This window comes from Salvelinus sp. IW2-2015, linkage group LG32 (assembly GCF_002910315.2).
Source record: "Salvelinus sp. IW2-2015 linkage group LG32, ASM291031v2, whole genome shotgun sequence".
In the NCBI taxonomy this organism is placed as follows: domain Eukaryota; kingdom Metazoa; phylum Chordata; class Actinopteri; order Salmoniformes; family Salmonidae; genus Salvelinus; species Salvelinus sp. IW2-2015.
Window position 1 is genome coordinate 18,753,999 of NC_036871.1, and position 27,912 is coordinate 18,781,910.

The window sequence follows — 27,912 nt, forward strand, 5'->3', positions numbered from 1 at the left end:
AAATCGTTTCACCTTCCCCAGCCTCCATATGCCGGTAATTCCGATTTGGAGCGCGTTTTTTTTTTTTTACTTCATCACACAAGTGCTTCTGACTGCAGGCCCTTCAGTGTGGAGGGTTCATGGTGCCGTGGCCCCTCTGCTGCTTCTGCTGCATGAGGAGCTGCTCCAGAGCCGACGGCCCCGGCTGCATCATTGAGCTGGACCAGATGGACTGGGGAGAACAGAGATACAATATTCTTCTATGACACATCTATTCAACTAGTCTAGTGTAACTAACAGTAGCTAAACCTTACACATCTAAACTAGTATCAACTAGCTACAATAGTATTGTAATATTAGTGGCAATCAAAAGGGACATTGCATGCAAATCTGTTTGCGTGTATCGTATGGTACCTTCAGACTGTCAAGGAGCACAGTGGAGGAGTCTTCCATGGGCGACTCCTGGGCCGCCCAGGAGCTGCTGGGGGCGTTTCCCTGGTGCCAGCTGTTCTCGGGGGCTCGGTGATCTGTAGAGGATGACACAGCAGGCAGGTAGTCCAAACCAAACCCACTCACAGCACCTGGACAAAAACAGAGGTTTTCATTATATAAAACACCATGACTTAACGATTACTTCAAAAAGTGTAGAAAAGTCCGTCATTATACGAAAGTGAAAATAAATCAATGCTAACATTAAAAATTACATTTAAATACTTCAGTGGGTGTAAGTGATTGAGGGGAGGGTTAGAAATATATATATATGTATAAAAAATTWAAATAGCTGACTAACCAGTCTTTTCCACCTTCCAGCGGTCGACCATCCTCCTGTCTCGGCTGTCGGGCGTTCCTATGGGGCCGAAGTTCGAGAAGGGGATGGAGCCGTGGTTGTGTGTGGGTGGGGAAGAGGGTAAACTGCTTGGGTTGGAAGAGTGAGGGGACTGGCTTGCTGGTGTAGAGTGGTCTGTTATGGAAATGGAGAAATATCATTGTAATTATATATAAATTATTAAATGCTTTTCAATATGATTATATTGAAATAGTGACCCTTTCAGACGCTAAGAGTGTGATTTAACATTAACAGGGGGGCTGTTGTGATGTTTATGGAGGTAAGTACCTGAGCTGGCGGGAAGGGACGGGGACCATGGAGTTCCTTCAAACAAGGAGTACAGAGAAGGTTCCTGGTGCAGCATGGGAGCATCAGGCTTGGGGTTGGGAGACATGTTTTTCCCATACGCCTGGCTGAAAATGCTGTTTTGATAGGAACTCTCCTAAACAAAAAAAACATACCAAGAAAACACAGCTTTCAGTCATATCAAATGTCAGTCACTCCCCTTTGGTTTACAACATTAAACGTGGTATTTCCAACGGAACTGGGATTTAAGAGCAAACATTACAGAAGCTCTGTGAGACTGCAGCAACAAAGCGCTCACAGAGTAGCCTTAAATCAAACCACTACCTGTGGGATGCAGTCTACATTCTTTCCCGCACAAAGCAGGCAAAATATGTCTGGCGGCAGGCCTTTGAAGAGCAGAGATTCTCCCATGCATGCATACTGACCTGAATTGGAAACCCAGATAAGGGCATGAGAGAAGACGACTGGCCCATCACCTCAGCACCACTCTCCATTCTGGACTGATTTGACAAATACAGGAGAAGATTGGGAAAACGTTATCAGATAGAATGTTGTGGTTAGGAAGCGCCTTCTGATAAATGTAATTTATTCCATCAGTGTTCGTATGTTTGCTATGAATACTGATAGGGATGGAATGTACGCAATATGTTGGATAATGTCCCATTTAAATCACAGTTACAGTATATGTTCAAACTGATCATGTACAACAATGTATCTTATAGTGTACATTGTAGGCATAGCCTACAACATTTTACAGGAGTCATCCAACATACAACCTCATCTTCCAAAAGCACAATGACTGTTCTGACAAGTCAAACAAATATTGGGTTGACTTCTGTTAACAGAGAATAATGAACAAAACCAACCAATTATATCAACACTAGCCTGGAAAACATATTTACATATACTGCCCTCTTATACAAAGTATGAGCCTTATCTCCCTGCAACTCAATTACTCTACTCACATCACATACTTTGTGACGGTGAATCAGGGCCTGCATTCATAGTGTCTCAGAGTAGGATGGCTGATCTAGGATCAGGTCCACCCTTGTCCATGTAATCTTACTCATAACTGATCAGCACACTTTCTGAATACGGTCCCTGATGTTTAGCATGCTGGTTAAACCAGGAGGATTACGTTAAGCGAAGTAGACTACATACAAATAGGTTTCTTCCTGGAGCAGTGCTAAGAGGACTCGCCATGGCCTGGTAGAAACCATGAGGCTTAGTAAAGACCAGCTCTTCCTCCTCAAAATTTGATAGACTTTTTAAAAGGTCTGGAGGCAGAAGAGGGGAGCTCTTGTTGTCCTAGTGAGAGAATGAAGCAAAAAGGAGGGAGGAAAAAAGAAACAAAGGTAAGCCAGTAAGAAATAGGTTGGCAAAGGGATACTTTTTTCAAAGATGAAGCTCATAAAGGTGGCAAAGAGGAGCCAGTAAAGGTAGTAAAAAGATAGGCCTAGCTTTCAAAGATAAAAACGACTTTAAACCAAGCCCTGTCCTCAAGCTAGGTTACCAAAGGAATGATTGTGCCATATAAGCCCATACATTCCAGTTTGAGTTGTTACAATCATAACATTTGAAACTAATATAACAGTCTGGTGACTGATCATACAACCATATATTATTTCAACATTCAAATTCCTTCCTATACAATTCAATCACCTTGAAAATGAGAAAATGAGGCCAAAACAGGTGGGAGGAGCCTGCTCTAGTACCAAATCAATGTGATGGCAGAGCATTAAGTAATGCATAACATAACATGGCTCCCAATTGGCTACTATATCAAACAACAAGTCTGCTCAGTCCAATGACAGATCGTATAATCCTACATAGTGGACCTCCTCTATCATGGGGTCCAGATGGGTCTGGTAGAGTCTTAGACTTACAGCTGGACTTTCCAAAGCCTACACACCGTTAGACTGACAGTATCTGCTACAAACCCCAGGACTTCAAACCACATTTTTATCAGTTTCTCTGAGGGAGGAATGGACTCCCATCCAACAGGTTTGCTTACATTTAGAGTCAAGTTACCTACAAACATTCCAATAACACGTGACAATTAAATACCATCCATATCCAAAACCGCTAAAGAAGATGGAAAAAAAAGAGCCCCAACTCCCCATTCCTTAATTCACATTGCTAGGCGGTTGAGGACAGACAATATCAGCCTAGTATATAATCTATCTTGTGTCCTATATCTATGGTTGAGGAGTTCAACAACACTCACCTCAAAGGGAGGTCCTCTGGGTGCGTTGTCCTGGTCTGGGTGGAAGACCCCTGGGGGCGGCCGCTTGCCCATCCTCTCCCCCACCATCTGTCTGTTATCCCCCATGCGGTAGGGAAGCTCCCAGTAAAAATCCTGCATTTTCACATCCGGGTACTTCATCTTCTTGTCCATGCTGTTCTGCTGCTGTAGCTGTATGGGCATCTGCCCAGCCGTTTGCACGGGGTGTTGCTCGAAGAGCTTCAGGGAGTCCTGTGGGGGCATGCCATAGTAGGGCTGCTTGACGGGCACCTGCATCTTGGGCTGCCCCTGGTGCTGGCCCCACATCTGGCCAGCCTGGTCAACCTGCATGTACTGTTGGTTAGGAGGAAAACAGGACACCTCTATAATAGACAAGCTCGTGCATTTCTTTGAAGTGCATTTATAAAACACAACACACTTTACACTAGAAAAAAAGCACTCCTGTAAATATAAAATTTTCCTGAATGACGCTGTATCTTTCCAGTCCAGAACTATTGTGATCTATAATTTACCTGATGCATCCCTGGATGGTGAGGTGGGCTTTTGCCCAGCTGTACTGGCTGCACAGGCTTAGTGGGCGACTGCTGCTGCTGTTTGGCCAGAGCCTGAAGCTGCACCGACTGCTGCATGGACTGCTGGGCCTGGGAGGGCTGCTGCTGGGGAGGACCCTGTTGGCCCTGGGGGGGCCCCTGGTTCATGGCCCCCGGCCCTGCTGGCCTCTGCTGGCTGTATGGAATGTGCGACGGCTTGCCGGCCTGGACCTGCACCTGCTGGGTCCCCCCCCCCAAAAAAAGGTCATTCATTTCTTTGTGTGATTGTTTTTTGGTTCCAAGCACTTTCATTTGCTTACACAAGAGGATATACCGGTTTCCCAGGCAAATTCTGCCTACAGATTCTCCAATGAAAATGCTTTTGAGTCCAGGATTAATCTGTGTCTGGGAATCTTGCCCTTAGAGTTGAGCAGAATCTCTCCCTGTACCTGCTGGGAGCCAGGATGCTGAGGGTGGGAGGCCGGCTGTAGGAATGGCCCGGAGACAGACATGCCTGTAGAGAAGGTGAAGCCGGGGTTCATGGAGAACGCCACGGGAGGAGGGATCACATAAGCCGGAGAAGGGAAACCTGGAAAGTTCAACATCAAGTTAGCTTAATGAATTTACATGGCAGAATACAATTGAACTGCAAACAGTTTACACATAAAATAGAGAGGGTTATTCGCTACTCTTAGATCTAAAAATCTTTTAAGTGTAAAACTGTCCAACCTAGGTATGTGGTCACTGTGAGAGGTGGTGCTGGTACCTGGTCGGCTGGGCAGGGGAGGGAAGGCTCCCGGGTGGTGGATGGGGATGAACTGGGAGGAGCAGGTAGTCTGGGTCTGAGTGACTGGAGTCTTCCTGGCCTCAGACACTGGTGTCCTCATCTCCGGCTGGGCTTTCACCTGCACCAAGACACAAACTCTGGGTCAGTAGGTAGTAAAAACCCCAGTAAACATGTCTGCGTCCTAAATAGATCCCATAGGGCTCTGGTCAAAAGTAACGCACTATATAGGGAATAGTGTGTCAATAGGGACGCATACATACAATCATAGGATATATTCCACCTTTAGAAAGAAAAACAATGCATTCATTTTACCTGTTTCCCTGCATCTGCAGCCTTCTCATGGCTGTTCTTCTTCACCTCACTCTTCCTCTTGCCATCCCGCTTCTGCTCTCCTTTTCCCAGCGCTCCGTTACCTTTGCCGAAGTCCCTCCGATCCTTCCCTGCATCCTTATGGTGCTGGTTGCTGCTGGGCTCCCTGCTCTGCTCCTGGGGCTTGATGTTCTCCTTGAAAGTCACCACGGGTCTCTCGCCGATCTCCAACACACTGTTCTGGGTCTTGCCCATGGATAGGACTGACTTCAGACCCATGTTGCCCTCGTTGGGAGTCTGCTCTCCATTGGAGGACTCCTGGAGCACAGGGGCATCCTTCTCCTGGGGCTCCTCGATGGCCAACTCCTCAATGTCAGTGATGAACAACAGCAGACTGTCGCTGAATTTGTACTGAATCAGCCTGGAATACACAGCCACAGGCATTGTCACATACTGTTGCATCTTGTAGGCTATTCGAGTAAGATGGAAACTACTGATATATTGGCGCATGTGGTAGTTTAGTTCATAAAGGGTCTTTTCACACTGCATTGTTCTTAGTTTTGGGCTATCTTAGCCCCAGGCTAAGACTGTCCCTGGGCTAGCTTATCCTGTGTTTACACAAGCATTTGTTAACTAGAGGTGGGGAGTCGACTACAAAATAATCAATTCCTTACCCGTCGACTCCCATTTCTGGTTGTCAATCGTCAATCCACTAGGAATTGACTCTTAAGATTCTGTATTTTTATTTTTTTTCTCAATGGAGGAAACTAGTTGTCAGTCTACTTCGAGAACCAACTCTCGCATATTTCACAGCAAAGAAAGAGCTAGCGAGAGAGAGAGAAAGGGGAGGGGCACAGCMAGGCCACCATGCAGACAGAACTGTGCATCGATAATCAAGACTTAGGCAATGTCTCGTGAAAGTTACCTAAAGTAGGCTGAGCTATTCTACACGCAACAGACTGAACACACACTAGTGTTTTGCGTAGCAAGGAGAAAGAGCAGGCGAGCCAGAGAGGGAGAGAGGATCGGGGCAGGCAGACAACCAAGATATACGCACGGTTTCGTCTATCTGCATCTCGCAATGTCTTGCCTAGCAAAGCATTGTAAATTAACCAAAAGTATATTAAAGTAAATTAATTCCTACACATCACCTATATTCAAACAAATTTGGCCTTTTATAGGCTAAGTTGCTGAGCAAAATCATGCTCATGTCAGTCCTCTAGAACGCAATTTTATTTACTTTTTTATTTAACTAGGCAGGTCAGTAAAGAACAAATTCTTATTTTCAATGACGGCCTAGGAACAGTGGGTTAACTGCCTTGTTCAGCGGCATAACAGATTTTTTACCTTGTCAGCTCAGGGATTCGATCTTGCAACCTTCCGGTTACTAGTCCAACGCTCTAACCACTAGGCTACCTCCCGGCAATAATGAGGTGGTGAGTGCGCATCCGTTTTGGGAGTCGAGCAAGATATCACTCCGTCGACTCCAACCACAGGAGTCAGAATCGACTCAAAAAAATCATGGAGTCGTGCACCACTATTATTAACCCTGGGCTAAGCTTCAGCCACAGGATGAGGAGTCACATTTGTATTCCAAAGCCATGGGCTTACGGACAAACACGTGACTAATGTTAATAAGGTATTTATTAAACACATTACTTCCTCATTATTTAGCTTCTAGCCTAACATTTTATGATAGATTATTTCCCGAGGTCGGACAGGCAGACTATATCGTCCACGTACAGCGAATGCTGTGCACGGATGAGACATCAACTTTTCTCATCCAAATCAAATCATGCAACAATATTATCATCATGGATAACTAAATCCAATTAAATGTCAATAGAAAAGTTATGATAACAGATGAAAATTTGAGTTTTTTCTTTGCTGCCCTTCCAGCTGTAGTTTGACTGCCTTCAGTCAGCTATCTAAGTGTAGTGGTGGGGAGTTGATAAAAACAAAAAAATAAGAATTTGATTCTTCGACGTCCAACCCATCAACTTCCGGTGTCGACTCCCATTTCTGGGTGTCAAGCGTCGATTCTGCTAGGAATCGACTGCTCGTCTCCTAAGATTTAGTATTTTTGCAACGAAGGAAACGATTTGCCGTAGTCGGTTGTAGATCCCTGTCCTAGGCAATAGATCGCAAAGTTTATTTTCTCATTCATAAACAGTCAAGTGCAAATATGATTCAGCAGGAAGGACGTCTACCATGGATCCCTAAAATAATTATTAGGATCACATTTCATCAATTTAAATATTATGGGGACACCTTTGGCAGCCAAGCACAAGTTACCAGTGTAGCATATTATATAGTCTAGACATGATGTTGAAATATATTCACGGCTACATAAAAGTCAATTAAATGTGAATAAATTAAGAATTACAAGGAGCAGAATCGACAGAATCGACGCTTGACACCCAGAAATGGGAGTCGACACCGGAAGTTGATGGGTTGGACGTCGAAGAATCAAATTCTTATTTTTTTGTTTGCAGTTAGCCAGCCTGCAGTTAGCCAGCCTGCATAGCAACCATTTTTGTTAGCCATAGTAACCAATGTTTTTTTTTAAATTGACAGGTGTTTGTCCACATGAGGATGAAATAGTATACATTTACTTATTAAAATACTGTGCAGAACGCATCACAGGCATATGCAAATTATGTGAAAGTGCAGCTTTTGTGAAAATTCTGTGTGTTGTTCTTGACCCTGTTTCACACTGGCTATTTTGGCACCAGGTTTCTGGGGCTAGCCCCAAAAAGTCGGTGCTCACYCTGCTCCAGAGCAGGGCCAGCTAGCCCTGGGCTAAGGTTAGTGCTAGCTCATTTTAGAATGAGCAAGAGTGAACACTCGCTTGGCCTTGGAGCTAAAATCTTCCTTAGCCCAGGGCTAAGGCGCAGTGTGAAAATGCCTAATAAGTCAGTAGTGCTAAGGTAAAGAGAGACTGTTGCATTTTTGAAAAGCAGGCCATTTTTCAAAGATGGAAACTTTTATATTGGCGGTACGGATGTGGTAGTTGGTAATAAGTCTTTAAAACAGTAGTGGGTAGATAGTTGAAGACTCACCCTGGTTGGTTTTCTGCCACCCATTTCCCCAGACTGATGAGCCTCTGGTGACGGGCACGGACTGGCAGACCCTCCTTGTCCACAGCAACACCCTGGTGGCCTTTACTGAAGTCAAGGATCCTGGGAAAGGGGTATACCAAAACAGACCAGGGTTAATACAAGAGAACATGCTATGCACACAACCACAGTCTATATGGAAGACAGGCTGAGACAAAAGGGTAAGTAATACGTGTACCGTAGAGCTGGCCGGAGAGCCAGAAACCCCTGCAGTTCAAACTCCTCTGGAAGTGGAGTCACTGGAAAACAGATAAGGCACATTAGAGACAATCAACAAAATTAGAGCTGTTACACAAAATTAGAGCTCTAACCAAGAATGAGCAGAGTATCAAATCAGAGATTTCAAATGGGCATTACTTGATGCACAGGAAACATCATCTTCCTTCGGTTGGAAACTGTTCAGAATGGACACCAGCCAAGGCCAAACACTGAGGTGAAATAAGAGCAAAATCTTTTAACTAAAAACGCAGACAATACAAAAACACATTCAAAAGTATTCCTGCTATTGCTAAGATCTATAAGAAAAGGTCCAAAAATGAGTAAACAATAAAATACACTACAACACCAGAGAAGCAGAATGTATCAAACTAAAATATGACACCTGGAGGGCAAATGTTGACATCGAAAGTGAAAAACATACTACTGTCGTTTGTTCACAGCACTGTCCTGAAAAACAGCGGATCGCAGTTTGAACCAGTCCAGAGACACCTTGATGGCCGGCAGTGGACATTCTCCCATGATCTCCTCTCCTCGGTTCTTATTCAGTAATGCTTGGCTACACATGATACCCAGAAATGACACTGAAAGAAAGAGGGCAATAAAATACCACCACAAGTAAATCCAATTCTGTCATTCTAATTCGACAAAGAGTGGTGACATCCGATAGACTATGAGGTTGAGAAAAGCGTTTGAGACAATCTGCTAGCTGGGCCTTGAAGTTAATACAATTACATCTAAGATGCATGTTATCAAATCCATTGTCAGTACTTCCAGATTTTTAAATATAGAAAGTAACAAACTAAAAACTGCATACCCACGAACAGGCATGTCAACCACAAGGTGAATCGTCTCATGCATATTGAGAAACAATTGGAGTTGGGGACATACTGAAAAGGCCGAGAAGTTGGAACCAGCCGATTTGCTCGTCGGAGGTGAAGCTCTGGTCATCTGCTTCGTTGCCGAAGTCCCTCAGATGGTGCAGCTCAAACAGGTTGATAATCGTGATGTGGACCAGCTGCTGGGAGCTGAAGGCTTTCTGTCGAATCAGCGTCTGCAAAAAAATTAAATAAACAGTGTTTAAGCTATTTTAATATATGGAATTGGGGTAGCTTCAGACACAGATTAAGCCAAGTCCTGGACTAAAAAGCTATTTCAGTGGAGATTCTCCATTGAGAAAGCTTTTCAGTCCAGTACAGGCTTAATCAGTGTCTGGGAAACCAGCCCATAGCTTGTTTAGTGCAGTAATGCAAAGACTTTCATAGAGAAGTACATATCCAAGATCGCTCCATCCTTAGTTTACCGTCAAAGGATTTAAACTTCACTTTTAAGTTGAAATCTTTACCTGAAACTGCTCTTCCAGCTTCTCCCTCAGGTTGTTGAGCTTCTCCAAACTCTTGCTCAGGTAAACGTGACCGTGGAACTTGATGAAGGCCTTGATGAAATCTGACATACTCCACTTTGTTTTGACCTCATCGTGGCTGAAGATAACAGACTGGGATTAAGCATGTATACAACAAGTTCAACTCCTCTCAAGTCCACACTGTAAACTAGGGATGGACTTGAGTAATCGAGTATTCGAACGGACGTCAAAACTCGGTCTTTAACCAGAGAAAAAAAWATATATACTGCAAAACTATTTGGTGGAATGTGCTGTGGCTGCCCGAATGTCTTGAAGACCACGTTAATTTGCGCATGTGCATTTGTGCATGTGCATTTGCGTGGCACAACAATAACAAAGCATCACACCATTCTCGCTAAATTCCCTTCCTCCTCCATCTCGCTCACTGAATTGCGTTCCGACCGCTCCCTCTACACACGCGTGCGAAGTCCATGCACAAGTTCCCGTTAGTCCTACAGAAATAAATGCCTAAGAAAACATCACACACAAGCTAGATCTCTTGCCAAATGACAGTTTATCAGAAATTCTAAAATGGACTTGTTGATTAAAGTAAGGAAATATGTTCCAACAACAAGATTTAGTTTTGGAATAATTGTTCTGTCTTTTTTCTGCTTAGGCTACTTTGCTAACTGGCAGTGCCATTTAGCCTAGGCTAACCAATTCTATAACCCCCCCTAAACATACAGGTTCCACACTGAAAATATGCAAAAACAGTTTGATAAAGAGCGTATTTTGAAGCATTAAGGCTAGGCCTACTCAACAAATTGATGTCATGGTCTTAAATTTATCACTATGCAGTGTTCAACATGGAATTTTTTATCCATTTAGAAAATTCCAAAAGAACAGGCAAAATAAACTAAATCTATATCAAAAATACAAATTTTGGTTTGTAACCTGGGGGAAAAAAATATATAAAGATAGTATATCAACTCCATTTCAAATGATGACTTTTAAGAACTGTTCCAGACACGAGATGAGCATCACTACGCACTGGCAACTTTTCACTTGGAAAAATATTCTGTTATATTTTATTCTGTTATATTACATCATGTATTTTTACTGTAACACAGGTGTGTCTTGACTGATGAGGGCTCGGGGAAAAAAAGAGCGTCTTGTCTGCTAAATTAACACAACAAGGTTATGCCATTCCACAGCCATCAGCTTCTACAAGCAAGCACCACTGTGGAGGTTAATGCCTTTTTGAAGACTGTGTTCCATGATATAATATAACCAGTTGGTTTCAATGAATTAATCTTAAGGATATGTTTTGCATGTCCTTAATCACATCTTCAAGATATGTGACTTCCTGCATTTGGAAAGTTACATATCTTTAAAAAGTGATTTTGACATGCAAAACATTTTGGGACTATATCAACAATGGACTAATAAAACAAAAAAATCAAATATTAATTGTGGGTGGAGTTTCTTTAAATGGCAATAGTTTATTAAAAATATATGGCAATTTAGCTATTAGGATTTATTTTCTGTAATGCTACAATAAATGAGGCATTGTTGCAGTGTTGGAATATAGATAACTGCGCCAAATATTTTCCAGTGCAGGCCTTGTATTCTAAAAATAGACTTATTTTCTTTCGAGTGCTCAGAAACACATTCTGTGAATACTCAGTCAAAAATGTCCAAATGCCCATCCCTACTGTAAACCAGCTGGCTGATATAAACACCTGTTAAGGACATCAAACTTCTCATTAGTCCCTTCCCAAATGATGGTTGATTAAGGTTGGAAAATAGATACAGCTAAGCATAACACCTTTTGAAAAGAGTGGTTGACATGAGGCTACAATAAAAACACTCAATGATACCTTTCAACAGCTTTAGTGAGAGCTTTCTGCAGGTTGGTGGAGGCTGCAGGGAAAGGGAACTTGACGGCGATGCTCCTGCAGTAGTAGAATATCGTTGTGAGGTGGTCCCCTTTAGAGGAGGCCAGGATGGCCAGCTGATTGTAAGGCTGACCTGTTGGAGGAGAAAGACATTGGGACATCAGTGAAATTAACAGGTTAACAAAAGATTTCATATGCTGAAATGATTCTTATCAGGTGAAATTTTGGAAGTTGCAAAGAAGTACATTGATGCTCTGTGTAACAGTAAACAAATACTGTACGTTAACTTTTGTAAGTACTTACCATTTGAGGGGACAAGTTGAGCTGCATGTCTGTAATAGGACTCTGCCTGGCTGGTTTGGTTGCGATATCGTGCTTGAAGGGGGGGAAAGGAGATAAGCAAAACTGCACTAAGCACTGATTGGGAGCCTGATAAAATATTGACCTCAAAATGATCTGCCCAGTGAAATTATTTTGTAGTGATAGTGTGAACTCACCAACATCGCCAAGGTGGACAAGACAATGCTGGCAGATATAAGAGCAAGAGCTAGGTTGGGGTTTTACAATGGTGCTGGGGTTGGTCTGTTTATTGCTGATAATTCCAAGCTGAGATGATTTCACACGACACGGCAAATCCACGTTGAACACGGTACACAGCTCCTGTAGTAACTGTTAGAGGAAAGGGTCAAGTTACTAAGAGTTGAAGACTTTTGCTTCTGTCATTTCAACATTAAAAAATGTCCAGTATAATTTGTATTCTGATTAACATACTTGTCAATATGATGAACAGCTTACTTAATAAATTCTAGACATACAGTTGAAGTCGGAAGTTTACATACACCTTAGCCAAATACATTTAAACTCAGTTTCACAATTCCTAAAATTTAATCCTCGTAAAAATTCCCCGTCTTAGGTCAGTTAGGATCACCACTTTATTTTATGAGAGAAATGTCAGAATAATAGTAGAGAGAATTATTTATTTCAGCTTTTATTTCAGTGATCACATTCCCAGTGGGTCAGAAGTTTACATATACTCAATTAGTATTTGGTAGCATTTCCTTTAAATTGTTTTACTTGGGTCAAACATTTCGGGTAGCCTTCCACAAGCTTCCCACAATAAGTTGGGTAAATTTTGGCCCAATCCTCCTGACAGAGCTGGTGTAACTGAGTCAGGTTTGTAGGCCTCCTTGCTCACACACATCTTTTCAGTTCTGCCCACAAATTTTCTATGGGATTGAGGTCAGGGTTTTGTGATGGGCACTCCAATACCTTGACTTTGTTGTCCTTAAGCCATTTTGCCACAACTTTGGAAGTATGCTTCGGGTCATTGTCCATTTGGAAGACCCATTTGTGGTCCTTCGGCTTGCAAGCCTCCACCTTTTTCCTCCAAACAAAACAATGGTCATTATGGCCAAACAGTTCTATTTTTGTTTCATCAGACTAGAGGACATTTCTCCATGTGCAGTTGCAAACCGTAGTCTGGCTTTTTAATGGCGGTTTTGGAGCAGTGGCTTCTTCCTTGCTGAGAGGCCTTTCAGGTTATGTCGATATAGGACTCGTTGTACTGTGGATATAGATACTTTTGTACCCGTTTCCGCCAACATCTTCACAAGGTCCTTTGCTGTTGTTCTGGGATTGATTTGCACTTTTCGCACCAACGTCTTCTTTGTGAGCGGTATGACTGCTGTGTGGTCCCATGAAATTCATACTTGCATACTATTGTTTGTACAGATAAACGTGGTACCTTCAGGCATTTGGAAATTGCTCCCAAGGATGAACCAGACTTGGAGGTCAACAATTTATCTTCTGAGGTCTTGGATGATTTCTTTTGATTTTGCAATGATGTCAAGCAAAGAGGCACTGAGTTTGAAGGTAGGCCTTGAAATACATCCACAGGTACACCTCCAATTGACTCAAATGATGTCAATTAGCCTATCAGAAGCTTCTAAAGCCATGACATCATTTTCTGGAATTTTCCAAGATGTTTAAAGACACAGTCAACTTAGTATATGTAAACTTCTGACCCACTGGAATTGTGATACAGTGAGTTGTGAAATAATCTCTAAACAATTGTTGGGAAAAAATGACTTGTGTCATGCACAAAGTAGATGTCCTAACAAACTAAAGCTTTGGCAAGTCGGTTAACAAGAAATTTGTGGTGTGGTTAAAAAACGAGTTTTAAATGACTCCAACCTAAGTGTATGTACACTTCTGACTTCAACTGTATATCTGCAGAGCTGGCAAATAAGGTTTGGCCAAAACCTAAGATTTTTCAAAAACGTTAACCTACATTCTAGTTGCAACTTACTTGTGTGTAAAATCCACTAGCTGCCTCGAGAAACAAGGACAGATTGGCCTGCACCTCACTTCTATTGGGGTTGGCTCTGTTTTTGGCTTGACTCTGTAGTGTTGTTATTTGATTCTTAAAAGCATGGTTCCAGCTGAAAAGTGAGGTGAGAAAATCAAAGTATACTTTCTTGTTTCAGAGTTTAATCAAACATCTAATGATAATACATCTAATTCCAACACTAAAATAGTTGTATTGTGCTTGAGAGCAAATTGACTCACTCCACAGTTATTACTAGAGGTGGGACCAAGTCACTACTCTTCGAGTCACAAGCAAGTCTTAAGTGACAAGGTCCATGTCTCAAGTAGAACGAGTCAAGTCCATGTCGCGCATTCTAAGAGCAAGTCAAGTCACACGTTTTTTGAAGTCCTGTCAATATATATATATATTTTTTAATCTTTGTCTACTGAGGCTACCAGACAGCCCTTTTCATTGTCTACAAAATATTTTGATTATGTAATAATTCATTTTAAAACAACAAATTCCAAATGGTTAAGTAAATAAGCAATTTCAAAAGAAAAGACCAGTACGCCTATGCTAGTAGTAATTGCTGCTCCATGACCCATTGCTGGAGAGCCTGCAAAGTACACAGTTCACATTCTTGATTAGCAAACCATTTTTGGAGCTGCATATTTGTGGCAATCTTCTCTCCCTACAATCTCATAATACCGTGGAAACAATGCTATAGCTGTACAGCAATCCAGTCGTTAGCTCAGTGATAAAAGTGAAACTTTTGACACCTCCCCCAGGTAGCCCCTATCATCATCAACAATATCTTAATTTCTCCAGAAATTAACATTCATCACATAATATTGAAGGCAGTGCAATGTTACAACTATCTTCAGACATAGCCAGTAGCCACCAGTCTATATGAAAATGATCAATGAAATTGGCTGGTAGCTTAGCGTCACTGTTCTGGCAAATAAGTGTCCGTAGTAGATTTCTTATCTTTTACATAATGTTTATATGGATAATATAAAACATAATCCTACTCAATTTTTTTTTTGCTTTTCAAAAACAAATAACTTTCTGGAGACTAATATGGATTTGCGCTCACGCTGATGAATGGTGATTGGATAACAAACAGACTTACAATCTTCAGAACCAAAAACGGTATGTTTTTATAAACAATAATTTGTGCAATACCGTAGGCCTATGCTAGAAACCTGATAAAAACAAAGGTATAAAAAAGGTATGTACAGTGCATTTCGCAAAGGACATTCAGAGACTTGTCCCGAAGTCACTCCTGCATTGTCTTGGCTGTGTGCTTAGGGTCGTAGTCTTGTTGGAAGTTGAACCGTCGCCCCCAGTCTGAGGTCCTGAGCAGGTTTTCATCAAGGATCTCTGTACTATGCTCCATTCATCTTTCCCTCAACCCTGATGCTGCCACCACCATGCTTCACCATAGGGATGGTGCCAGATTTCCTCCAGACGTGACACTTGGCATACTGCAGCTCTGATTGGTTATGGCGCACCGGTCTGTGTAGAGTACAGGCCCCGAGTCATGCCTGTCAAATCAATAGAATCCTTCTCCGATGTGTTCTGTCTACAACAAAAATATCTGGCATAGTTACGTTTTGCATACTAAGTATTTCATAGTTTGTTTTGTTTCTTTATGTTGCATTGAAAGCGGCTAATATTGCATTGATCCGATCACAACTCCAACAATAAATGGAAACGCTGACAGTGTTAACTGTCGAGCTCCTCTGCGGGGACTGATAATTCTTCTGCAGAGCGAGACTCGAGTCCAAGTCAAGTGACTTGAGTCCACACTTCTGGTTATTACTAATCTACTTTCTTTACAGTTGTCTTCCAATCTTACAAATGTAAAATCCAGTTACCTTCTCTGTGATAGCATTTTCACTTTTGGATGAATAGCATGCCCAGAGTGAACTGCCTCCTACTCTGTCCCAGATGCTAATATATGCATATTATTATGCATTTTATTATTACTATTGGATAGAAAACACTCTGAAGTTTCTAAAACTGTTTGAATGATGTCTGTGAGTATAACAGAACTCATATGGTAGGCAAAAACCTGAGAATAAATGCAAACAGGAAGTGAGAATTCTGAGGCTGGTTGATGTTCAACTCATCGCCTATTCAAATCCCTGTAAGATATGGATCTGTTTGCACTTCCTACGCCTTCCACTAGATGTCAACAGTCTGTAGAATGTTGAATGAAGCCTCTACTGTGATGTGGAGCCGGACGGGAGGGGTTTCAGTCAGTGGTCTGGCAGAATGCCAGTTCCTGGTCATGCGCATTCCAAATGATATCGTCTTGCTTTCCATTACTTCTAGAGACACAAAGGAATTCTCCGGTTTGAACGTTATTTGATATTTATGATAACATCCTGAAGATTGATTCTCTACTTAGTTTGACCAGTTTATTCGACCAGTAATATAACTTTTTGAAGTCTCCGTCCGAGTATGCCTGCATCTGCGCGAGCGTTTGGACATGTGTACTAAACGTGCTAGCAAAAGTAGCTACTTGGAGATAATGGACATTATCGAACAAAACAACAATTTATTGTGGAACTAGGATTCCTGGGAGTGCATTCTGATGAAGATCATCAAAGGGAATATTTATGATGTAATTTCGTATTTCTGTTGACTCCAACATGGAGGAGAAATGTTGTTATATCTGAGCGCCGTCTCAGATTATTGCATGGTGTGCTTTTTCCGTAAAGGATTTTTTTATTATTTAATCTGACACAGCGGTTGCATTAATAACAAGTGTATCTTTAATTCTATGTAAAACATTTTTCTTTCATCAAAGTTTATGATGAGTATTTCTGTTATTTGACGTGGCTCTCTGCAATTTCTCCGGATATTTTGGAGGCATTTCTGAACATGGCGCAAATGTAAACCGAGATATGTGGATATAAATATGCACATTATTAAACAAAACATACATGTATTGTGTAACATGAAGTCCTATGAGTGTCATCTGATGAAGATCAAAGGTTAGTGATTAATTTTAACTCTATTTCTGCTTTTTGTTACTCCTGTCTTTGGCTGGAAAAATGGCTGTGTTTTTCTGTGGCTATGTACTGAGCTAACATAATCGCAAGGTGTGCTTTCGCCGTAAATCCTTTTTGAAATCAGACACTTTGGCTGGATTAACGATAAGTTTATCTTTAAAATGGTGTATAATACTTGTATGTTTGAGGAATTTTAATTATGGGATTTCTGTTGTTTTGAATTTGGCGCCCTGCAATTTCACTGGCTGTTGGTTAGGTGGGACGCTACCGTCCCACATATCCCAGAGAAGTTAAGGTCATTCAACAATTCTTTTTATTTAATTAGGCAAGTCAGGAAGAAATTCGTATTTACAATGATGGCCTACCCCAGCCAAACCCGGACAATGCCCTATGGGACTCCCAATCACGGGCGGATGTGATACAGCCTGGAATGTGATAACTACAACTAGAGTGACAACTATTGGACTAAAGAGTATGTTGATGTAAGGTCAAATGACTCAATGAAACAGGAATACATAACATAATTCTGTGACCTTCAGAAAGACAGCAAAACATTGTTTCCCATTATAAAATTAGGACCATCTTATTGTTACGAAGTGAGGCTAAGATCCCTAGACCTAGCAAGAATAGCAATAGAAGGCTGCCTAATAGGTTTAATTACATAACCAATTTAATGTAGACTGGGACTTACAGATCTTGCTCCACTTTCTTGTCCAAAGCATACTCCAGGTCAGTCACCAGCATCTTCTGGTACAAGTCCTGAAGAGCCTGCCTTGAAGTCCAGACCTCTGCTGCGCCAAGCTTAGAATCTAGGGGAAAGGAGGACATTATGCACACTCCTCTCACTTATATTTTATACACTTCTGATGGATTAAATCAAATTTTATTCATCACGTTCTTCATAAACAGGTGTGGACTAGTAGTGAAATGCTTAATTACACATCCTTCCCAACAATGCAGAGAAATAAAATAGAAAAGTAAAACATGTAACAATAGATACACAATGAATAACGTTAACTTGCCTATATAAAAGGGGTACCAGTAACAAGAATATGTGCAGGGGTACGAAGTAATTGAGGTAGACAGTATGTACACATAAATAGGAATAAAGTGACAGACAGTAAACGGTAGCAGCGCATGTGATTAAAAAAAAAAAAAGTTAGGGCAAAAAGGGTCAAAGTAGATAGTTAACTAAATCGCTACCCCGACGAACTAAACTCAGCAAAAAAAGAAACGTCCTCTCACTGTCAACTGCATTTATTTTCAGCAAACTTAACATGTGTAAATATTTGTATGAACATAAGATTCAACAACTGAGACAAACTGAACAAGTTCCACAGACACGTGACTAACAGAAATGGAATAATGTGTCCCTGAACAAAGGGGGGGGTCAAAATCAAAAGTAACAGTCAGTATCTGGTGTGGCCACCAGCTGCATTAAGTACTGCAGTGCATCTCCTCCTCATGGACTGCCCAGATTTTCCAGTTCTGGCTGTGAGATGTTACCCCATTCTTCCACCAAGGCACCTGCAAGTTCCCGGACATTTCTGGGGGGGACTCTTTAGTGTCCTAAGCTTTCATAACTGTGATGTTAATTGCCTACCGACTGTAAGCTGTTAGTGTCTTAATGACCGTTCCACAGGTGCATGTACATTAATTGTTTATGGTTCACTGAACACGCATGGGAAACAGTGTTTAAACCCTTTACAATGAAGATCAGATCTGTGAAGTTATTTGGATTTTTACGAGTTATCTTTGAAAGACAGGGTCCTGAAAAGGGCTGCTTCTTTTGCTGAGTTTATTTAGCAGTCTTAAGGACGCAAATCGCCCAACTTTGTGATAAAGGAAAAATCTGAGGCCTGCACTAGAGCCTAACCTGCTAATGCAGAAAATACGCTGTAGTCTACAGTCAGACAGCAAAACAATTAAATTTTTTCCTAATTTAGATACAGTACGTTTCTGCTTATAATTTCCGACATTTTGGTAAGCTGTTAGTCAACTTGTCTATAATTAGATGCATGCAGCTTCTCGGTCATATGTTGCTCGAGATTTCAAAAACTAAATAAACCCTTGCTAACTAGAAACTCAAATCAATAGAATTAATGCAGTTAACATCTGTAAAGTTCTCTCCATCATCTCTGCTTCTTCGCGGAGCAAAGACATTTAGGGACCGGGGACAAAAAGCAAAACATTAAAATTCTGTGCAAAATCAGTTTGACCTTTTGTAAGGAAATAGAAAGCAGTGAAAATGAGACATGTTTCTGATAAGATTTCAGTTTGGCTTGGATGCATATTTCATCTGATTGCAAAACACCATCTGCTTTTGATGCTGATAAAGACAGTATCTAATTGCATTTGCATTCTCTCAAGATGCTGAAAGAAATCATATTTCTACACAAGTCAAAATTGTGCCTATATACAGTATGATTTATAATATAAAATATATAATTTTCTATAATTTTACTGAAATAAATGCTTAATTCTGCAGGAGTTAGACCTTCAGTTTCCAATTAACCATCTGAACAGTAGGCAAGAGTTCCCTTGACATATGTCTATTTGAAGTCCCTGTTTTGTGACAGTCGAATTCGTATAGCGCCCCAACCATCACACATAACCGGCACTGCCATCATCTTCTTTTACCACTTCACCAAATCTATACCAAACATGACTTTTCTGGCCCTCTTCAACTCTCCATTTCACAGCTTTTCTCTTATTGAATTAAACTTAACACCAGAGACATTTCCTTTTTGCATCCGGGGCTGGAGTGTTACCAATGCAGTAAACGATATGATAAGAGTCTAAATCACTAGAGCACAATGGAAATCATATTGTATTTTCTTGTGCGGAAATAAAAATAAACCTATCATATGTGGTACCGATAACTTTGTATGGTGATTTGGAACCAAACATTGTAGGCCTACAGTGTGATACGAGACCCTTTCAGTGGTGATTTTGGACAATTTCAACTGAGATCGAGTGCGCATGTTCACCATAGAAGACGTCACTGTGCAGTCTTCTTGGAAGAGCTAAGCAAACAGTCACACTCGGTGTGCAACAGCCGGCCAAAGCAGAGCTCACATCGTACCCACTAATGTGTAAATCAGGAGATGACCCACTGGCATGGTGGAGAGGGAATGAGGGTCGCATTCCGCTCTTGGCCAACATTACGTCAAATACCTCTGCATCTGTGCAAAAAGTGTTCCGTGTGAACGTGTTTTCAGTAGGCCCAGAGCAGGCAATATTGTTACCCCACTCCGCAGTCTATTAAAGCCAGAAAAGGTGAACATGCTTATGTTCCTTGCCAGAAACCTTTAGGTAGGTTAATATATAAAGAAAATATTCTGAATGGTTCAGAAGGTGAGTGCTACGGGACAATTAGTCAATTAGACAGGTTGCCTGAACATGCTTGGGCACAGGCAGTATGGTGATCAGCTTGAAACAGGTATTACAGACTGGGTCAGGAAGAGGTTTAAAATGTCCATGAAGTCACTTGCCAGCGCATTCTCCAAGTATGTGTCCTGGTAATCCTTCTGGCCCTGCGGCCTTTTGAATGTTAACCTGTTTAAAAAGGTCTTACTCACGTCAGCTACAAAAAGCGTGATCCCACTCGTCCGTAACAGCTGGTGCGCTCAGGCATGGTGTAGTGTTGCTTGCCTCGAAGCGTGCAGAGAAGGCATTTCGCTCGTCTGGCAGAGCCGCATCACTGGGCAGCTAGCGGCTCCCATGGTTTTTCCCATAATAGTTTACAAGCCCTGCCACATTTGACGAGTGCCAGAGCTGGTGTAGTAGGATTCTATCGCAGTCCTGTATTGACGCTTTGCCTGTTTGAGGGGACATAGCGGGATTTCTTATACGTGTCCGGGTTAGAGGCACGCTCCTTGAAAGCGGCAGCTGTAGCCTTTAGCTCAGTGCGGATGTTACCTGTAATCCATGGCTTCTGGTTGGGGTATGCATGTACGGTAAGTGTGGGGATGACTTATTGCACTTAATGAAACCGGTGACGGATGGGGTAAACTCCGATGCGATCCAATTGATTTGATTGTGCCTGAATTACAGCACTGTCTAAAAAAATAATTACAACGGGTGACTGTGTGTAGCACCCGTTCTCCTCCCTGCTGCAGTGACCATCACAGAACATCAGTTTTTATTGCGCTGTCCGTGTTGCTAATGATGGAACATAATTAAAGCCATCTGTTAGCGAAATCCCTAATTTGTTAAGGAATGACATTCCCTATTCTCTCAACCCTTGCACTCTTTACATGACACATCGCATGCACGTGACCAATAGGGCCTGACCTATAGCATATCATAATCACGTCAATAAATAGGTTATAACAAACTCCGAACACATGGGAAAGCAAAATGGATGCAGAGGACGTAACAAATAAACTCAAAACGGGGGAATGTTTACTGGTTGCTTAGGAGTTAAGGCGAAGTCTGATGTGTGGCATAAATTTGACTAGTTGTGGAAAATACTGGAGAGCAAGAAAGAGGTAAGGAGCAAGCGCTGCGTGCATATTGTGTGTGCCAAAACGGTGCTGTTAAACTACAATATTATTTTTGTCAGTTTGGAACAATGTAAACAAAATAAATTAGAAGCCTACCAGACACTTTTTTAAGCCTTTATTACAACAAAAAATAAAGCAGTCACATGCATTTGTGAATGCAACTTCCGAAATGGAACGGTTTATTTATTGTTTACGCTAATTATTCAAGTGTCGCTTTGTCATTTTATTTTAAAACTAAAATGCTTCATTGTCATTCATGATTTGAAATGCTCGTATGCTGTGTGATGACATGAACGAATGATTGATACAGTAGCCTACATAACTATGAAGATATAGGCTTAAGTTACGGTATGAAGACTAAACAGGACGCGCTCATAGGCCTATAGCCTATAACCTTGATGGTGGTTATACAAGGCTGCTATACTAAGCCTACTAATGATAATGACATTACTTGTTTATTATTATTATAAACAATGAGGGTATCAAGAAAAAGGAGGGTTTAGTGTAAACACTAAATAAATTCTAAATAATACCAGAGAGGCTTTAATACAGCATAGCAAAGACTAAAAACAGGCAAATTTGTGAAATTGCTTATCCCACTTGTAGTTGCGTGAGGCTTGGTGCTCACAGAATGAGTAGGCTATTAAAAAAAACACTTAAAAGGCAACAGAAGCAGGATCTGTCTTATTTCTGTAGATATATATGGATGACTTATGAAAGCCAGGCAAATTTGACAGTTAGGCTATTGATTATACATAAGTTGGGGTTTCCCCGCTCCTCACTTTTCTTAGACAAATAAGGCAAGGGCTTTTTTCTCGTCTCTTAAAGTCCACTGCTGCCTCTGCGCATTGATCTCAAAACCAATATACTGGTTAACGTTTCCATTATGCACAAAGCAACATGGTCTAGGAAAAGATGCAGCTGGAAGTGGTGTTGGAGGCACTCTCCTCTGATTTAAAATAAAATATACCAATGCCCCAGGGCAGTAATTGGGGACATTGCCCTGTGTATGGTGCAGTCTTTCACTGCACCCACAACAGCAACTCGCCCAAGCCTTCCCCATTTCTCCTTCTCCCAAATCCAGTCAGCGGATGTTCTGAAAGAGCTGCAAAATCTGGACCCCTACAAAATCAGCCGGGCTAAACAATCTGGACCCTTTCTTTCTAAAATGATCTGCCGAAATTGTTGCAACCCCTATTACTAGCCTGTTCAACCTCTCGTGTCGTCTGAGATTCCCAAAGATTGGAAAGCAGCTGCGGTCATCCCCCTTTTCAAAGGGGTCCCCCCCACTCTTGACCCAAACTGCTACAGACCTATATCTATCCTACCCTGCCTTTCTAAGGTCTTCGAAAGCCAAGTCAACAAACAGATTACTGACCACGTCGAATCCCACCGCACCTTCTCCGCTATGCAATCTGTTTTCAGAGCTGGTCATGGGTGCACCTCAGCCCCATCGATAAGAAACAATACTGTGCAACCTTATTCATTGACCTGGCCAAGGCTTTCGACTGTCAATCACCACATCCTCATCGGCACACTCAATAGCCTTGGTTTCTCAAATGATTGCCTCACCTGGTCCACCAACTACTTCTCTGATAAAGTTCATTGTGTCAAATCAGAGGGCCTGTTGTTCTGGCCTCTGGCAGTCTCTATGGGGGTGCCACAGGCTTCAATTCTTGGGCCGACTCTCTTCTCTGTATACATCAATGATATCGCTCTTGCTGCTGGTTTTCTCTGATCCACCTCTACGCAGATGACACCAACCTGTATACTTCTGGCCCTTCTTTGGACACTGTTAACTAACCTCCAGACGAGCTTCAATGCCATACAACTCTCCTTCCGTGGCCTCCAACTGCTCATAAATACAAGTAAAACTAAATGCATGCTCTTCAACCGATCGCTGCCTGCACCTGCCCGCGCATCCAGCATCACTACTCTGGACGGTTCTGACTTAGAATATGTGGACACCTCCAAATACCTAGGTGTCTGGTTAGACTGTAAACTCTCCTTCCAGACTCACATCAAACATCTCCAATCCAAAGTAAAATCTAGAATTGGCTTCCTATTTCGCAACAAAGCATCCTTCACTCATGCTGCCAAACATACCCTCGTAAAACTGACCATCCTACCGATCGTCGACGTCATTAACAAATTAGCCTCCAACACTCTACTCAACAAACTGGATGCAGTCTATCACAGTGCCATCAGTTGTCACCAAGGCCCCATATACTACCCACCACTGCGACCTGTACGCTCTCGTTGGCTGGCCCTCGCTTCATACCCGTCGCCAGTTCTCTGCTGCCAATGACTGGAACGAACTACAAAAATCTCAAACTAAAAACACTTATCTCCCTCACTAGCTTTAAGCACCAGCTGTCAGAGCAGCTCACAGATTACTGCACCTGTACATAGCCCATCTATAATTTAGCCCAAACTACTACCTCTTCCCCTACTGTATATTTTGCTCCTTTGCATCCCATTATGTCTCTCAACTTTGCACATTCTTCCACTGCAAATCTACCATTCCAGTGTTTTACTTGCTATATTGTATTTACCTCGCCACCATGGCCTTTTTTGCCTTTACCTCCCTTATCTCACCTCATTTGCTTACATTGTATATAGACTTATTTTTTTCTACTGTATTATTGACTATGTTTGTTTTACTCCATGTGTAACTCTGTGTTGTAGTATGTGTCGAACTGCTTTGCTTTATCTTGGCCAGGTCGCAATTGTAAATGAGAACTTGTTCTCAACTTGCCTACCTGGTTAAATAAAGGTGAAATTTAAAAAAATGAGAATGTTCTCAGTCAACTTACCTGGTAAAATATATATATACACACACGTTTCTTTTTTTATATGAAAAAGGAATATGCAATGTCTGTCCCAAGTCTGGGGATTATAAACTTCCAAAACATTAAAGAAAAGGAAAAGCTTTCAAGATCAAAATTAATAAGAGACCATAATATCAGCAAAAACAATATTGTTCGCAATGCATAGTGTCTAATAATAAGGGGTTGTGGGTTAAAACAAAGAAGGAACCACAAAGGTGAGGTGTGAAACATACCTGTCATGTCAGCCTTCAGGGCCTCTGCCTGCCTGCTCGGGTATAAACAAACAGAAGAAGCTAAGTCAATCAATACAGACCCACACTCTACCTTTATGTATAGCATAAACCATAGGAAATTAAGACCAGTAGAATAAACAAAGCACTGTATTTCACATTTAAAAAATAATAAAAACTAAAGGGGATTAAAGTGTGCCACCGCTGCCACTGACTGCTCAATGTAATCAAAACATGTAACAGGAGATTGTATTATTTTGACATGCTAGAAAGAGATTGGCTAAAAACAGAAACGTAAGACAATTTATGCAAAAGCCTAGCTCTCATTATAGCGAAGTTCATTGTGCCAATAGACTCAAACACAGCTTTATTGATTGCTATGCTTTCAAATGATAAATTATTACTGGTATTTCGTAAAATAATCAATATTGGCCATATATTGACGTTACTGTCGTTGTTATCCTGATATCTTCCACCATGTAGCTCAATGGTTGGACTAGGAAAGAAAAATAGACAGGGCTCGCGCTACCAGTGTGGCAGGTGCAGTGTTTCTGTTGGTTCGCTTTCCAAAGCACGATTTGTTATGACATCCCAATATGAGCAACAACCAAATATTCTCTACTCCCCTCTGAAATAAAGTAGCTGTATATGTTCATTAAAACAGAAAATTATTAGTTTAATTTCGTTAGACATGCACAGTGAAGTGTCAATCTAGCAAGCTCGCGCTCAAACAGGCCTAACTGGAATGCATGTTTACCAAATGTCATGTAGCGACAGCCAACGATTGTGGCTACGTAAGCTATACCATGGACTAGAGAAGGTGCATCTTTGATTATATTTGGCTTGCTGCCTTTACTTGTTTGATTTAAATCATCCCTGTATGGTTAATCCAACAACACTCAGATGGGATGGTAGCTAACGTCACCTAGCGTCTCACTAATACTAAGGCCCATTTAGCTAGCCATGTTTTGAATATTGTTAGCAAGTAACTTTAATGTGGACAGAAAGGTTCACTGCAGTGACTTGCTGGAAATAGTAGCTTGCTTCCAAAAATCACGAATTAGCGAAACCTCAGAATGTGTTTGTTATCCAATTTATCTAATGGTAGATATCCGGACTCAGTCAGACATTCATTATAAACCAAACTAGAAACGACATGGCCAGCACAGCAGGCTAACTAGCTAATGCTAGCTACCAAAAAAGGGCAGGGGCGCTGTGTAAACTAACGTTATGGATAAACCAGTTTGACATTATTAGGCGAGTTAGTTAACTACATAACTAGCTAGTTATTGAGGGCGTTAACAATTAAATTAATTATCTACGTATTAATTTTGTTCACGACACACGTTAGCTTTCTATTTCCTAGGAAAATGCCCACAGTGGTTAGTATGGTTCGCAAACCTGTTAACTTATCAAACTAGTTTAGCTAGTAATTTAAAGTTAACTAGCCATCCAAGCTAACTAACGTTAACTGTATACAGTAGTCAGCGGTAACAAACAGCCATAGCTATCTACAGTTAGATACCTAGCTAAATACCTGGCCCTAACTCAGTCACACTTTTCGAACATGCTCAGCTTGGCTTCTTGTTGTGCGTTGCTAGCTAAGCTAGCATGCCAAATTACGGCGATAGCACAAATACGATTTGACGCAGTATGTAAGAAACACCATTTAATAAATAAATAAAAAACAATTTCACCTTAAGTATTGGCCGCAGAGGTTCATCCTGCCCGATAAGGGTCTTTAGACAACGATTGGTCCAGAAGCAAGAGCTACTCCCGGCGCCATATTGTTCGTCACTAGCAGAGCCACCGGCCTTGTGTACACACGAAGATAGAGGGTGCCATAGCAAAGATAGGGAATAAATTAAGATGTCCCACTCACGCGTTTTACCATAGAAAAAGTTGTCACAGTTTGGGTCTGCTTACGTGGTGGAAGCTGTGTCTGATCTGCTTAGTTCATTGTCTCTATTTGAACTAGAGAACACGAGCGAGTGGGATGTCTCACTTTCTCATCCACACACTCTGATCTACAATTAAGCAATAAGGTCAGAGGGGGCGTGGTAGATGGCGAATATACCACGGCCAAGGGCTGTTCTTACATATGACGCAACGCGGAGTGCCTGGATACAGCCGTTCGCCATATACCACAAACCCTGAGGTGGCTTATAGCTATTATAAACTGATTACCAACGTCTTTAGAGCAGTAAAAATACAACAAAAAAAAGTTTTTTTTATTTAACCTTTATTTAACCAGGTAGGCTAGTTTAGAACAAGTTCTCATTTGCAACTGCGACCTGGCCAAGATAAAGCATAGCAATTCGACACATACAACAACACAGAGTTACACATGGAATAAACAAAACATACAGTCAATAATACAGTAGAACAAAAGAAAACAAAAAGTCTATATACAGTGAGTGCAAATGAGGTAAGATAAGGGAGTTAAGGAAATAAATAGTCCATGGTGGCTAATTAATTACAATATAGCAATTAAACACTGGAATGGTAGATGTGCAGAAGATGAATGTGCAAGTAGAGATACTGGGGTGCAAAGGAGCAAGATAAATAAATAAATACTGTATGGGGATCAGGTAGGTAGATAGATGGGCTGTTTACAGATGGGCTATGTACAGGTGCAGTGATATGTGAGCTGCTCTGACAGCTGGTGCTTAAAGCTAGTGAGGGAAATATGAGTCTCCAGCTTCAGAGATTTTTGCAGTTTGTTCCAGTCATTGGCAGCAGAGAACTAGAAGGAAAGACGACCAAAGGAGGAATTGGCTTTGGGGGTGACCAGTGAGATTTACCTGCTGGAGCGCGTGCTACGAGTGGGTGCTGCTATGGTGACCAGTGAGCTGACATAAGGCGGGGCTTTACCTAGCAGAGACTTATAGATGACCTGGAGCCAGTGGATTTGGCGACGAATGTGAAGCGAGGGCCAACCAACGAGCGCGTACAGGTCGCAATGGTGGGTAGTGTATGGCGCTTTGGTGACAAAACGGATGGCACTGTGATAGACTGCATCCAGTTTGTTGAGTAGAGTGTTGGAGGCTAATTTATAGATGACATCACCGAAGTCGAGGATCGGTAGGATCGGTAGGATGGTCAGTTTTATGAGGGTATGTTTGGCAGCATGAGTGAAGGATGCTTTGTTGCTATATAGGAAGCCAATTCTAGATTTAATTTTGGATTGGAGATGCTTAATACCCCTGGTATACGTTCTGATATACCACAGCTGTCAGCCAATCAGGATTCAGGGCTCGAACCACCCAGTTTATAATAATATATACAGTCTGACCTCATTGCTTTGGTCAGGTTAAGAACAATTATCCAAATGAATTTGCTACTAGGATGGAATCACCCAGACAATGTACAGTTCCATTCCACAAACTGAGCCCATTTCTTAAGTACCACTGCTTTAAAGATCGAGACCTCTTAGCAAATATACAGTGGGGAGA

The 27,912-nt window shown here is 41.6% G+C and overlaps 1 protein-coding gene across 3 annotated transcripts; it reads right to left on the reverse strand.

Moving 5' to 3' along the window:
- On the reverse strand, nucleotides 1–26,481 carry LOC111956267 (nonsense-mediated mRNA decay factor SMG7). Of its 3 annotated transcripts, none has more exons than XM_023976711.2 (24): nucleotides 26,155–26,481; nucleotides 24,461–24,492; nucleotides 17,580–17,697; nucleotides 13,866–13,998; nucleotides 12,055–12,226; nucleotides 11,861–11,932; nucleotides 11,540–11,690; nucleotides 9,663–9,798; nucleotides 9,209–9,371; nucleotides 8,742–8,901; nucleotides 8,459–8,529; nucleotides 8,280–8,340; nucleotides 8,045–8,164; nucleotides 4,986–5,403; nucleotides 4,653–4,791; nucleotides 4,336–4,475; nucleotides 3,869–4,123; nucleotides 3,339–3,689; nucleotides 2,273–2,419; nucleotides 1,537–1,611; nucleotides 1,094–1,247; nucleotides 770–940; nucleotides 394–560; nucleotides 1–211 (listed from the first exon to the last, which is right to left on the reverse strand). In XM_023976711.2, the coding sequence occupies exons 1-24, from the start codon at nucleotides 26,178–26,180 to the stop codon at nucleotides 104–106; spliced, it is 3,540 nt and encodes a 1,179-aa protein (XP_023832479.1). In that variant the 5' UTR covers nucleotides 26,181–26,481; the 3' UTR covers nucleotides 1–103. The 3 variants fall into 3 exon arrangements, with proteins under 3 accessions (XP_023832479.1, XP_023832477.1, XP_023832480.1); XM_023976709.2 differs by having other exon boundaries at nucleotides 3,869–4,126; XM_023976712.2 differs by lacking the exon at nucleotides 2,273–2,419 and having other exon boundaries at nucleotides 3,869–4,126.
- Nucleotides 26,482–27,912: the final 1,431 nt, after the last annotated feature.

What these genes read in the sequence shown, in the direction of transcription:
- LOC111956267 (XM_023976709.2), bottom strand. Translation starts at nt 26,180, where the DNA reads ATGAACCTCTGCGGCCAATACTTAAG. An exon ending in TGTCCACCTTGGCGATGTTG is followed by an intron (nt 11,933 to 12,054) that starts GTGAGTTCACAC and finishes CCCCCCTTCAAG; the next exon opens with CACGATATCGCAACCAAACC. An exon ending in CCAGAGGACCTCCCTTTGAG is followed by an intron (nt 2,420 to 3,338) that starts GTGAGTGTTGTT and finishes TTCTCTCACTAG; the next exon opens with GACAACAAGAGCTCCCCTCT.